The sequence below is a fragment of the Aquarana catesbeiana genome, linkage group LG01 (genome assembly GCF_042186555.1).
Source record: "Aquarana catesbeiana isolate 2022-GZ linkage group LG01, ASM4218655v1, whole genome shotgun sequence".
Classification (NCBI taxonomy): domain Eukaryota; kingdom Metazoa; phylum Chordata; class Amphibia; order Anura; family Ranidae; genus Aquarana; species Aquarana catesbeiana.
Window position 1 is genome coordinate 161,454,719 of NC_133324.1, and position 15,544 is coordinate 161,470,262.

A 15,544-nucleotide genomic window follows, 5' to 3' on the forward strand; every position below is an offset into this window, starting at 1 on the left:
GGCCCAGGTTGGGCGTCAGAAGCCTCAGCCGGGGGGGAAGGAAGCGTGGAAGGAAGACTGGAGAGGGATGGCCTGGGTTCAGTCTGGCCTGCCAGAAAGTGCAGCCTGTCGTAGTACAACATCCTGGGGACATAGATGTCACCTGCTGCTCCGGATCTCTGCGAATCCAGGACTTTATTGCGCTCCCTCAGATATGTGCTCCTCAGGCCACCAATGAAAATCTTTAAAAAAGTGATGTCTGCCGTGGGGATCACCTGCTTCACAATTTCACACAATTGCTCCAGTGCTGCCTTCCTCTTTGCTTGGTTCTTGTAATGGGGGTGTTTAATCTCCCACAGACAGGGCAGCTCACTTAGCATCTCTATGAAGACTGAAATGAAGTCCTTATCTTTCAGGACCATATCCATGTTCACTGCAAGACACAACACAAGACAAAGCCTAATGTCACACAAAACTCTCCTAATCTTGTTACAATATAGGCCTCAATCTAGAAGCAGTATAGGCCCAAGTTTGTCTCTTACCTTCGTTCTTACGATCGCGGCGTTTAATGCTCCTTCCTCCGCTCACAGATCAAACGTAATACGCACGCGTGTTACGCTTTATATACACTGCGCATGCGTGTAACTCCGCCCGCCCCTGACGTTCTTTCTAGTGTATTCCCCGCCCCTTTTCGTTCGGCGCAGTGGGGGAAGAGCATGATGGCGGACATACAGCAGGTGCAGGCTAATTGTAGCAACGAGGAGGAGGAGGAGGAAAGGGCGGATCCAGGCACGTCCCGATCCAGAAGGAGACGTTTTAAGGCCACAAATATGTCGTTTGGGGAGATGTTGGAGATGGTCGACATCATGAGGAAGTCCGACTATGATGGAAAATATGGGCCTTACCCCAACCCGAACATCCCAAAGGCCAAGATCATGGCGAAAGTGGTCAGGAGTCTAGAGCGGAATTTCGGGGTACGAAGGTCTAAAGATCAGCTCAGGAAGCGGTGGTCGGACCTGAAGTTGAGAGAGCCAGAGCAGTACCGAAAGATCCGGAGAGTGCTGCAAAAAAGTAAGTAGTTGTGCTGTGTTCCTATTCTTTCTGTCTTTATTACGTTCGTTCTGCTCCATATGCTTTTATTAGTTGTAACGTTTCAAAAGGTCAACTTTAATGTTCATGGGCACATTATTCGTTCGTATCAAACATTTTTCTTTCGGCCTCTAGAACACCATTGTTTAGGCCATATGCATTTTCACACATTTTTGGGGGCCTACTTGGATGCCAAATATTTGTTTGTGTAGATGGGTTTGTTACTAGAATGAAATGCAAACTAGATTGTGTGTAAGGAGAGGACACTGAGCAGCTGTTTTCACATCTGGACACTGGAGCACTAGTGTGGGAAACAAGAACACCATTTTTATTAGGGGGGGCACACAGGTGCTCCAGTGTATACTATAGGGGGGGTTACATCTGTGAAGCTTGTACATCTGTGAAGCTTGTACCAAACAGGTAAAGTATTGCAGCTTGACAAAGGGCAATAAAAAATATACATCTTGGAACTCTGCTAAAATAGACAATTGTACCCCACTTCCGAGCAATGTTTCCTATTTCTATAGTTCTGCCATCAAATATCTGTGTGCTAAGTATACCATTTTGGTTTTACATAGGGGATAAAAGACTCGGAGGACACCCCTCATCCCAGGAGACCAGAGACCCCCCCCCTCTGGAAGAAGGGGAAATACCCCCAACCCAAGAAGCTGAGCAGGAGGAAGAAGAAGACGTGGTGGAGATTGGCACCACAACAGGTGAGTGTCTGCGACCACAGACTCAGGTAAAAGAGATGGCTGGTGGCAGATTTTTGAGACCTTTTTTTTTGTTCTTTATCTCTTTTTAGGTGATCGTGATCCAGAACGCTTTACATCTGAAAGTGCCCAGATACTCATCGGGGAGATCATGGGGTGTAATCTCCAATTGCAAAACATCCAGCAACAAATCACTGATGTTATTTAAAAAAATAATAACATCATTGATGTTTTGGAGCGAATTTAAACCCCACAAAATCACCTGTTTTATCGTACCAAAATTTTTTAAATGTTTAGAAAAGCCAAATTTGGAGGATGCACACAGTGTGCCAACATGTGCTATCTGCCATCACGGGATATCAATGGACGCGTTTTGGGGGTGCAACCCCTTCCTCAATTATAAAGTAGCGTTGAGGAAGGGCTTGCTCCCCTCAAACACGTCCCTTGATCCCCTCTGATGGCAGATAGCACATGTTGACATTCGTAAATTGGTGTGCATCTTCCAAATTTGGCTTTTCCAGGGGTGATTTCCCCCCATCTGAACGCTATATCAAACCCAGTTCCTAAATACTGATGTCTGATATAGCCTTCAGGTTTTACCTAATGTGAACTTTGTAAGTTCAAGTTTTTTGGCTTTCTTGTTGGTTTTACACAGGCCTGTTTTATCTGAAATGGATATTTTGATTTTTCATAATGCTACTGCAAACATTGTTATACAACAAACATGTTGGTTTGTTTTAAAAACCTTTGGGAAATGCACATGTGATTGTGCAGGTATAAAAAAGTGCCTTACTCAAGAATGTGTGGATATTGTCTCAACATTACAACACTTTTGGGGTGATGTAATTGCTGTTTTATGCAAAAATGGGGGTTATTTCCTAAGGGCAAATCCTCTTTGCACTACAAGTGCAGGTTCAGTGCAGTTGCAAGTGCACTTGTAGTGAAATGTGTTTTTACATTTAGGAAGTACCAGCCAACACTGTTTTTTATAAGGTTACCCAATCACGACATTTTCTGCACTCAACACATTTCTGTCAGGGTCAGCTAAAACAAACACAAGCAGTAAATGTCCACCAAGAATTTCTTTTGGTTGTTTTTTATTTGAAAAAGGTGTCACAGATTGTCTGGCATATTGATAGCCCCCCTACCCGCAAAGAACTCCAGGTAGCGTAACCGGACATCACGGGCATTCAGGGAGGGCAAGCCAGGACAGCCACTTTCAAGCGCCGTCAGTGTTGATGGATTAGGGATTCCGGCCTCAGGCCCAACTGAGCCAGCATAGTTGGCTGAATGTTTTCTTAAAAAATTATGGAGAACACAGCAGGCAAGTATTATATGGTTCAGTTTATACTCCGCCATATGGATGGGTGTCAGAAATAATCGGAACCGGCTGGCCAGGATTCCAAATGTGTTCTCCACCACTCTTCGGGCTCTGGCCAGCCGGTAATTAAAAACCCTCTGTTCCGGGGTGAGGGTCCTCATCGGGAATGGCCGCATCAGGTGGTCCCCCAGCGCAAATGCTTCATCAGCAACAAACACAAATGGGAGACCTTCAACATTGTCCTCTGGAGGTGGCAAGTCCAAGCTGCCATTCTGGAGATGCCTGTAGAACTCCGTCTGGGCGATCACTCCACCATCGGACATCCGGCCATTCTTCCCCACGTCCACATACAAGAACTCGTAATTAGCCGACACCACTGCCAACATCACTATACTATTAAACCCCTTGTAATTATAATAGTACGACCCCGAGTTGGGTGGTGGGACGATGTGGACGTGTTTCCCATCCATTGCCCCTCTGCAGTTAGGAAAGTCCCACCGCTGGGCAAAGTGGGAGGCCACAGTCTGCCATTCCTGTGGCGTTGAAGGAAACTGTTGAGGAAAAAAAAATAAACCTTACTATTTTTTCACAGAAACATTGCAAGCAGATTAGACACAAACATTATTGGGGCAACCTCCAGATAGCATTTACTAAGGGGAATTTAACAAGGCCAAAGTATAAGGTACACCTATCATATTCCCCCTCCCCCCTCTCATGGGCCATTAATACCATTATAGGGGGGGAACTCTTGGACAGGTAACCCTCTTCACTTCATTGAGAGATGAATGCCTAAATACAGGGTATTACTTGGAACAGCCCCTCCTTAGTTACACTATTGGCAGACCACTGGACAGGTAAGAAGTGTCTGAATACAAAGATATAAATACACACTGTACACATTTGAGGACATTTGAACATTCTGCTATTACCTATCAAGATAATAATAGGATACAAAAACTTTAAACAGTACCATTGGAAAGTATACAGGCAGGCCCTTGCACTACATGCTTTGGGGAATTCATCCCTAAATCTGACCAGTAAAGAGGTGGGTATAGTGTGTATTGGGTTTGGCAAAGTCAGCAGATAGATGATTGAGGATAGATAGAGAATTGGGATCAGCTGACTTAGCAGTTGGGGGGGAGGGTTAAAAAAAAATTGGGGACACCACAAAAAAAAAGCCTCTGGCACTTTGCCTGAATTTAAATCAAAAATAACATTTCCAAACATTTTAGGGGGTGTTTGGGGTAAAGCACTACTATGGAGCTGATAAAATACATTGTTAAGTGACTACATGAGGTGAATATAGGCCAGGAGACACCATGCTGGGGAGGTTATTGAAGGGCAAATATGTATGAAGGACATAAAATAATAATTACCTAAAAATCCAGCATGCATGAGAACAAAGGGGACATTCACAGCATATTACAATCATGGTAATTAGGGAATGAGGGAAGAAATACAATATATTATCAAACATTAAATACAATAAAATGGGATATAAAAGGATAAAAATCTTACCTTCATATACTCCTTCTGCAGGACCTGGATGATGGCAGAACAGGTCTCTGGGATAATGATCCCCAGAGCCTGGGGGGAGATGCCTGTCGAGAACTTCAAGTCCTGCAGGCTTCTCCCTGTGGCCAAATACCGCAAGGTAGCGACCAACCTCTGCTCCGGAGTGATGGCTTGCCTCATGCAGGTATCCTGCCTGCTGATATAGGGGGTCAGCGAAGCCAACAAACGGTGAAACACGGGGTCCGTCATCCTGAGAAAGTTCCTGAAATCATCAGGATTATTCTCACGGATCTCACGGAGCAAAGGCATATGACAGAACTGGTCACGCTGAAGCAACCAATTCTTGGTCCATGAACTCCTCCCCACCCTGTTCATGGACTGGACTTGTGTCAAGGTCAGGACCCCAACACCAAGCCCCCCGCACAGCACGAACTCTACGAGGAGTACGCATACGAAACATGGCTAGAAAACGGTCGGCTGCTCAGAACAAAGTAACAGAACGCACTGAAGAACAGCAAGGCCTGTGAAGAGCGACCTGAAAAACAGCAACGAGCAGGCAAGATCACACAGAAAACTCCGATACGAACTGACTGCACGCACTGAAGAGCAGATACAAACCCACAAGCACAAACTGAACGTCAGAAAACGATCTGAAAGCCACGAGTCTGAAAAAGCGCGAATCGTCTCTCACCAAACTTTTACTAACACGAGATTAGCAAAAGGAGCCCAAAGGGTGCCGCGCTTGGTTCTGAACCGGCCTTTTCTGGTCTCGTCGTACGTGGTGTACGTCACCGCGTTCTTGGCGATCGGAAATTCCGACAACTTTGTGCGACCGTGTGTAGGCAAAACAAGTTTGAGCCAACATCCGTCGGAAAAAATCCTAGGATTTTGTTGTCGGAATGTCCGAACAAAGTCCGACCGTGTGTACGGGGCATAAGACTACACTAAAACCCCATCCCAAAGCCATGGAATACGGGATCTATTCACAATACAGTATATCCTCATGCACCTTCTAGAGACACCTACAATACTAGGTATCCACCATATATTCCCCCAAGAGATTAAAATTCATGTAACTTTACAATTAACGATGGGTCCTTGATAAGACTCACCGTCAACCTTTATGACCTTATGTAATCTTCAACACTGTATGTAGAGCTTACAATATATGTTTTCATTTATGTACTGCTTCCATCTGTTTTAAAAGTTATTTTCTTCTTTTAGGTGTCCTTTTATGAAACTGAGATCAGCGGTGATCCTGAGTCTCACCGCTGATCTCAGGTCATTACCAGTTTATGAAACTGAGATAATCAGTGGAGAACATGTTCTCTGCTGATTATCTCAGCACAGTGAGAATCTGTAACTGACTGTCACAGAAACGACCAGTTTATGAAGGTGCGATCTCAGCACCTCACTGGCGATCTGTGACAGAATTCTCACTTTCTGATTCACCATTTCAGAAGTGGAGAATCAGAGTGAGAAGCATGAAACTGGCTGAGTAATCTGGGGAAAGCAAGAAGTCTTTTGACTTCTTTCTTTCACCAAACAGTCATAGTACATCTTCCCCAACATTACACACCCCAAAACCAGCAGGATAGGAATTTATAGTGTGTATGTATGTATATATATATATATATATATATATATATATATATATATATATATATATATATATATATATATATATATATATATGTATATATATATATGTATATATATATATATATACATTTATATATATATATATTTATATATATATATATATATATATATATAGATAGATAGATAGATAGATAGATAGATAGATAGATAGATAATCTATATATAGATATAGATAGATATATAGCTATATATCTATCTATATATATATATAGATATAGATCTATATCTATATATATAGATATAGATCTATATCTATATATATAGATCTATATCTATATATATTTTTTTTTTAGATGTTCACGTCTCTGACTGGGTTCACACTTGTGCGATGCGTGAACCAGCGTGATTCCTGTGTGGGTTTTCACATCGCACCTACATTGACATCTGCGCACCACTGCGGGTGTCAATGTAAAGTTAATGACACCCTCAGATCATTTCACAGATCGCAGTGCGAACTATGTAATGGTGCAGGAATCGGATCGCATGGGTGTTCACACCCATGCGATCCGATTCCAGTGCGGACCAAATAAAGGGTCATGTACTATTTTGGTGCAAATGCAATATGATTTAGGGCCAGTTCCCACTGCTGCGGTGTCCGAGTTCGGATGTGATACGCACCGCACTGCAGTGCAAAATCACATCCGATCTCTGTGCGATGCGATTTCAGCCATACAGATAGTATTGCTGAATTTGCTTTGCACTCGGACCAAACTCATACAGGACCCTTTTTTTGGTCCACAGCAGAATCGGATTGCATGGGTGTTCACACCCATGCGATTCGATTACTGTCCGAGTTTGCAGATCGCACTGCGATATGCGAACTGATTTGGGGGTGTTGTTAACTTTTAGGCCCAGTTCACACTTGTATGATGCCGGACATCGCACAGACATCGCATGTAATTCGCAGCACACTGCCATTCACGTTGCATGCGATGTCTGTGGGGTGCGATATCAGCCGTACAGATAGTATGGCTGATATCGCACCGCATTCGGTGCAAACACGCACAGGACCCTTTTTTCTGTTCGGACCAGAATCGGATCACATGTGTGTTCACACATATGCGATCCGATTCATGTCCGGACTGTCAGTTCCCAGCGATTCGCATATGGCAGTGTGAACTGACATGCGAGTTGGTGCGATGAGGGAACCCGCAGTGGATTCGCAGTGTTCTCAAATTGCACTAGTTTATCAATTTTTATGCTTATCAATTATGAAATATATTTTATTTTAATTTATTAATGAATATTTATACTTGTATACTTTATTAAAATTCGTTTTTTAATGATTATAAATGTATTTTGCATTTATATGAATGGTGTATAGCTGCATTACATATGTGCATTACATTCATTTACTATACACCATTCACATTTAAATAGGGACATGTATGATCTTTAAATATTGATAAAAACAATGTTTTTTCTTATAATTAGGTTAATGTATATTGTGTAGGGGGAATTTAACTTTATTATTTTATTAATATGTTGGGGAATAATGTGTGCTGATTCGTGTTACACTTCTGTATTTTATGGTTCCTCATACTGTAATCCCGCTACATCACACGAGATTATAGTGAGAGGAGCCATTCTCAGGAGTTCCCGGCGTTTGTAGATCGCTCCTCAACTCAACATGAGAAGCGATCTACACACTTTCATAAACAGGCACTCAGAGGAGAGCGATCTCCTCTGAGAATGCCTGAGAACTGAATCGCGGTATTTTACCGCAGCTTCATAAAAGGACACCTTATTCCTGATAAAACTTTTATGAAAGAAAAAAAAAAAAGCTAAAAAAAAAAGCTATAGAAATTTTCTGATATCTATTTTCTATTTCTGATGTCATTTCATTTAAAGGGCTTTTTAACATGAAGACCCCACCACTATGATCACCACATTACCCTGTTTACCTTTTTATTGTCTTAACATTATTGAAATGTCAAAATTACATTCACTGTAATACTTTTTTCAGCGCACACCATCACAGTACAGTGGTGTGAACTGACACAATAGGAAACAAGGCAATTTGCCATGTCTCTGCGTTGGACTGTGCTAGCTATCACAGTACTAATGCATCTGGAGTGAACAATCCCTAAAACATTTACTGGAGCACAGGCATAAATATGATTTATTATGTGCAGACAAGGCTACATATGTTTTTTACCAATCAAGAATACACACACGTTCTTAATAGACAGAGCATTCAGGAAAGGAATGCCAATAAAAATGATCCTATAATTGAATCTCCTTATCCCATGAAAATTGTTAGAAAGCTCTGGCTTGTCATGTCCCTTATTAAGACCAATATCTCAATATAATTTGTGTTGCAGGGTCACTATTCATGGAAGTTATGGGATTGTACAGTATGAGAAATCTAGATTATGGTACAGATTAGAATATTTTACATTTTAGAATATATTATGAATAGTTAGACAAATGTTGTATTTTAGCTGAGTGTCACTCAGATGTTCCTAAGCTACTCTGTTATTTTAGGACACATCTGCAAAAGACTGTCCCTAAAATTCTGGAAACACAGTAATTGTATTATTTAAATAAGATGTTTTGCTCATACATGCATTGGAGGACTAGTAAATATGTGTGCTTACTTTGCAGAGATACCCTTGATCTTGTATCTGTTTGCTCTTATATCGATAACATGGCTTTGGGGCGGGTTACATGTGGCTTACAGACACCTTTGGATGTTGGTTCTCTTCATCATTTTCAACAGCCTTCAGGTAAGAGCTCAATAAAATAAAGAAATCAAAGATTATAGTATACCTATGGCTGCCTCCCAAAAACAACCAAAAAAATGGCACATTTCTGACTTGACATAGTTGTCCAGTGCCATGCTGCTTTCTGTTAGCAATACTATACCCAAGTTCATTATTATCATAAGGTACTCACAGAGTGATTGGGGCAATATATGAATGGGCAGCATATGCTTGGTACATGACATGAACAGGATGTAGCGTCATCATGTTTTTGACTGGGGCAACACCTATCTTGTGATACCTGCACAACTGTAAGTATAATCATTGACACTGAATATTTATCTCTCTGATGGGTGCCAGGTCAGAACCCCTCTGTTATTAGTGCCTTCTCCTACTGGCATCTACATCACTACAGGATTATGTAGGTATTCAATATTCCTGTATGTGTCAAATGCTGAAGAGTTTACTGACGACTGTATTGTTAAAGACAGTTTTGACTTGCCTCCCGAGAGGTAAGTATTAAAACTGAGTTCCAAGGAAAGGAAAATGCTTGTTTAGGTGTAGGGGGGCACAAAAAGTAGTTTTACTTCTTTCCTCCACTCCCGCGGGCTCCCTTCAGGCTGTAAGACTAGTTCCAGCAGCCTCTTATTATTTTCCAGAGGTTACAGGTCTCCAGACATCATCAAGTCCAATGCAGAGCTAGATCTGCGCATCTTAGTTCTTCACTTGCCTATAATAGCCATTTGAGGCTCCCCCTGTTGACTTTGAACCCACATAGTACAGAATACAGCAAAAGTAGGGGGTGTGGGGACTGAGCTACAACCTCCTGACGTCTCACTACTGAAGTCTCTGAATTATATACTGTAAAATGGCCAAAGGTAATCTGGCAAACCACTGTCCACCTGAATCTGTCCATTTCAAGCAGGGGTGTCAAACTCAGCTTCATTGTGGGCCACATGAGCATTATAGTTTCTGTAAGACTATGGGGTTGATTTACTAAAGGTAAATAGTCTGTGCACCCACAAGTGCAGTTGCTCTAGATCTGAGGGGAACATGCAAGGAAAATAAGACATGCAAGGCACTTCTAGTGCACAGTATATTTGCCTTTAGTAAATAAACCTATATGTATGCAGAGTACAGAAGTGTGCTATGCACAGAGTGCATAGTTCAGAAGTTCTCTGTCTATTCAGGAATATGCGGTGTACAAAGTGCAGAGTTCTGGAGTGCTTTATGTATAGAGTGCAGAGTTCAGAAGTACGCTGCGTACAGAATGCAGAGTTCATGAGTATGCGGTCTATAGGGTGCAGAGTTCAGGAGTATGTGGTGGACAGAGTGCAGGGTTTAGGAGTGCTTTATGTATAGAGTGCAGAGTTCATGAGTATGCTATGTACAGAGCGCAAGGTTTAGGGGTGCGCTATGTACAAAGTGCAGAGGTCAGGAGTATGCGGCATACAGAGTGCAGAGTTCAAGAGTATGTGGTGTACAGAGTGCAGGGTTTAGGAGTGCTTTATGTACAGAGTACAGAGTTCATGAGTATGCTATGTACAGAGCTCAGGATTTAGGGGTGCACTATGTATAAAGTGCAGAGGTCAGGAGTATGTGGCATACAGAGTGCAGAGTTCAGGAGTATGTGGTGGACAGAGTGCAGGGTTTAGGAGTGCTTTATGTATAGAGTGCAGAGTTCATGAGTATGCTATGTACAGAGCTCAAGGTTTAGGGGTGCGCTATGTACAAAGTGCAGAGATCAAGAGTATGCGGCATACAAAGTGCAGAGTTCAAGAGTATGTGGTGTACAGAGTGCAGGGTTTAGGAGTGCTTTATGTACAGAGTGCCGAGTTCATGAGTATGCTATGTACAGAGCGCAGGATTTAGGGGTGCACTATGTACAAAGTGCAGAGGTCAGGAGTATGTGGCATACAGAGTGCAGAGTTCAGGAGTATGTGGTGGACAGAGTGCAGGGTTTAGGAGTGCTTTATGTATAGAGTGCAGAGTTCATGAGTATGCTATGTACAGAGCGCAAGGTTTAGGGGTGCGCTATGTAAAAAGTGCAGAGGTCAGGAGTATGCGGCATACATAGTGCAGAGTTCAAGAGTATGTGGTGTACAGAGTGCAGGGTTTAGGAGTGCTTTATGTACAGAGTGCAGAGTTCATGAGTATGCTATGTACAGAGTGCAGGATTTAGGGGTGCACTATGTACAAAGTGCAGAGGTCAGGAGTATGCGGTATACAGACTGCAGAGTTCAGGAATGCATTACGTATAGCGTGCAGAGTTCAGGAGTGCATTATATATAGAGTGCAAAGTTCAGGAGTATGCTACATATGCTAGGTACATACCACATGTTTAGGAGTGCACTACGCACAGAGTGCAGAGTTCAGAAGTATGATACGTACAGAATGCAGAGTTCAGTTGTGTGCTACGTACAGAATGCAGAGTTCAGTTGTGTGCTACGTACAGAGTGCAGAGTTCAGGGGTGCGCTGTGTAAAGTGTGCAGGGCTTAGGACTGCACTACATACAGAATGCTGGGTTTAGCGGTGTGCTTCGCAGGTTAAGCTCTCTTTCACAGGCTGTCCACATCTCACTTTCACCCCTCCTCCGCAGCTCTGACCTCTGCACCACTCTCCCCCATTGCCCACCTCTGTACACATCTCCCACCACAGCCCTCATTTTTTACCCCCCACCCCCCGCAAAGGCTTCCTCACCTACTGGGCCCGCCTCTAGTACCTCCCAGGTGTGTAGGTGGCTTTGCCTCTCTCTCTCTTTCAGTTTTAGGAGGATCATTGTCTGTCCCCACTGTGTGTGCTTGCAGGGCAGGCAGGGATATGTGAGAGCTGCAAGCCGCCGAGATGAAAGCTTTCCTTGTAAACACAGAAGGCTTTTGTGTTTACAAATGTCAGTGGGGAGCAGAGGGTGAGAGCCAGAGGTGGCAGAACTCCGTTCCACCATGTTCCAGCTGAAAAAAGTCCTGAGAGTGAGGGCTGCATAAAATGACCTGGAGGGCCAGGTTCGGCCTGCAGGCCTTGTGTTTTTACACATGTGCTTTAAAGAAAGCTGAGTCCTGGAAATACTTAGTACATCCATCTACTGCATTTATATGTGCTAAACATTATGTATAAACCAATCTCTGCATTATACCATTCATGACTCAGTTAGTTAATAGAATAAATTATTCCTTCTTGTAGATTGGTAGATAATGCTTGATAGAGTAAATTATCTTGTTCTATATACAGACAGGGTATTTACAGTTCTTGTACTTTGCCTGTAAGGAAAGTACTTGTTTTCCTGTAACTATCCTTTATTACAAGAGCTGTCACAGTGTATCCAAATATAACCGTGTTTTGCATTTATCCAGTAATCTTTTACCTATGTCCTTATTACATTACTCTTTGGAAAGTACCTGTAAAACAATTACACCCTTAACATTATCGCCTACAGGGAAATCATAGCTGGGGATTCTCTGGCTTAGCTGTAAAGGTTATAAGTATAGAGCACCTATTTTCCCACACAGACAACATTTCTGATATACTATACACATATCGCATGCCAATATCATAAAGATGATGTCGTTTTAGTAAACAAGTTATACTGAAACTGGTGTATTTATCATTGTAGAGATAAAATTATTATTATAATATCAGGCTCATGGTTACAGGGTAAAGTATGAATTTAATTTCTTTTCTTAGTGTAGTCTAAACACAAGAAACTGAAAGATGTTCCTTACATTCTCACACTGTCATACAGCTCTTGCACTGTGCAGGCTTAAGAAACCCAATAGGTTGGTTGTGCAGGGGCAAATACAAGTAAAGCTTTTTACTAACTCCAGCACTGCTTGGAAACAAGACTTCCTCCATTCAGATCTGCAGCCTGCTCTGTCTCCCGGTTCCTGCCGTCTACCTGCCTGGCGCTTCAAGAGGGCACTCTGATGGGGACACCCAATTTAAGGGGGCAGTCTGATAGAGACTTTTAATGTAAGGGGGTACTCTGATGGGGATACCTGATCTAAGGGAACAGTCCGATGGGGACACCTAATGTAAGGGGGTACTCTGATGGGGACACCTGATGTAGGGGGGCAGTCTGACGGAGACACCTAATGTAAGGGGGTACGCTGATGGGGACACCTGATGTAAGGGGGTACGCTGATGGGGACACCTGATGTAAGGGGGAAGTCTGATGGAGACACCTAATGTAAGGGGGTACTCTGCTGGGGACACCTGATGTAAGGGAACTGTCCGATGGGGACACCGAATGTAAGGGGATACTCTGCTGGCGACACCTGAGGTAAGGGGGTAGTCTGATGGAGACACCTGATGTAAGGGGGGCAGTCTGATGGAGACAACTAATGTAAGGGGGTACTCTGATGGGGACACCTGATGTAAGGGGGCAGTCTAACGGAGACACCTAATGTAAGGGGGTACTCTAAAGGGGATACCTGATCTAAGGGAACAGTCTGATGGAGACACCTAATGTAAGGGGGTACTCTGATGGGGACACCTGATGTAAGGGGGCAGTCTGACGGAGACACCTAATGTAAGGGGGTACTCTAATGGGGACACCTGATGTAAGGGGGCAGTCTGATGGAGACCCCTAATGTAAGGGGGTACTCTGATGGGGACACCTGATGTAAGGGAACTGTCCGATGGGGACACCTAACGCAAGGGGATACTCTGCTGGGGACACCTGAGGTAAGGGGGTACTTTGATGGGGAAACCTGATGTAAGGGGGCAGTCTGATGGAGACATCTAATGTAAGGGGGTACTCTGATGGGGACACCTGATGTAAGGGAACTGTCCGATGGGGACACCTAACGTAAGGGGATACTCTGCTGGGGACACCTGAGGTAAGGGGGTAGTCTGATGGAGACACCTAATGCAAGTGGATACTCTGATGGGGACACCTGATGTAAGGGGGCAGTCTGATGTAGACACCTAATGTAAGGAGGTACTCTGATGGGGACACCTGATGTAAGGGGGCAGTCTGATGGAGACACCTAATGTAAGGGGGTACTCTGAAGGGGGACACCTGATGTAAGGGGGCAGTCTGATGGGGACACCTAATTTAAGGGTGTACTCTAATGGGGACACCTGATGTTAGGGGGGCTGTCTGATGGAAACACCTGATGTAAAGGGACAGTCTGATGGAGACACCTAATGTAAGGGAAGAGTCCCATGGGGACACCAAACCTAAGGGGATACTCTGATGGGGACACCAGATATAAGGGGCAATCTGAAGGAGACACCTAATGTAAGGGGATACTCTGATGGGGACACCTAATGTAAGGGGATACTCTGATGGGGACACCTGATGTAAGCAGGTGCTCTGATGGTGACACCTAATGCAAAGGGGAAGTCTGATGGGGATGCCTGATGTAAGGAGGCATTCTAATGGGCACTCTAATGATCCAAGTTCAAACTGTCCACATGTTTAATGTAGTTACTAAGAATTGATAATAAATATTATTGAAATTCTAAGGAGGTACTCTGATGGGGACACCTGATGCAAGGGGGCAGTCTGATGTGGATGCCTGAAGTAAGGAGGCATTCTGATGGGCACTGTGATGATCCAAGTTCAAACTGTCCACATGTTTAATGCAGTTTCTAAATAATGATAATAAATATTATTGCAATGCTAAGGAAATTGTACAAAATGCTATAAAATGACTACATATATACTAGAATCTGACTCATAGCACAAACATGAGAATCTGACCTCTGCTGGAAGAAAAATTCACAGGCCACACCTCCTTGAGTTTTAAATCAATACTCCTGCTATATACCATTTAGGTACATGGTTTGCCAGTGTTAATCTGTGTAGTTTGATTGGTCTAAAGCACCCCTGAAGGTGTATTGTTAGCATTTAAAGACTACAGAGGGGTCTATTTATAAAAAATTTGCACAACACCCAGTGAAAGTGCATGCAAAAAAAATATTAAAATAAAAACAGATGTAATTAGGCCTCCTGTGCTAGTCGGGATTTAAAACTGAATTTAAAACTGAATTTAAAACTGAAAATACAGCATTTGGCCACAATATGGTGTTAAGTATAGGGATATTTTATGATACTTAGTGGCCAAATGTGGGTATTTTTATTCGAAATCAATGAAAACAGTCAACCAGTACAGGAAATAGCCTAATAACATTTGTTTTCTGCCCCATTTGCCCAAAACTAATGTACATACAAATTACTATGCAAACTTTTTTTGACTACACACTCTAGTTGTATGGCTGATACAAATCATTCTATCTTCTAGAGATTACCCTATACGCTATGTTTTTTAAAAGAATAACCCCCAACACACACAATGTATCTTGATGTTTACTTCTCTTTCGTTCACAGGGTCTGTATGTCTTTGTAGTTTACTTTATTATGCACAATCAGCTGTGCTGCCCGGTTAAAGCCAGTTACAGCCTTGAGACAGATGGACCTAGAAGCCCTGCTTCTGCCTTCTTTACACCCAGTAGTGGGATGCCACCAGCTGGAGCTGAGATCAGCAAATCCACTCAGAACCTCATTAGTGCAATGGAGGAGGTAATATGATTTACATGTTCAAGGCAACTCTGCTTT

The 15,544-nt window shown here is 43.0% G+C and overlaps 1 protein-coding gene across 3 annotated transcripts in view; it reads left to right on the top strand.

Annotated features, from left to right (window-relative positions):
* Positions 1-15,544, top strand: part of ADGRV1 (adhesion G protein-coupled receptor V1) — a 774,317-nt gene that overhangs the window by 723,551 nt on the left and 35,222 nt on the right. For all 3 annotated transcript variants that reach the window (XM_073624499.1, XM_073624500.1, XM_073624501.1), the window contains 2 exons: positions 8,887-9,008; positions 15,317-15,508. In XM_073624499.1, the coding sequence (XP_073480600.1) occupies positions 8,887-9,008; positions 15,317-15,508 (314 nt within the window). The remainder of the gene's footprint in view (positions 1-8,886; positions 9,009-15,316; positions 15,509-15,544) is intronic.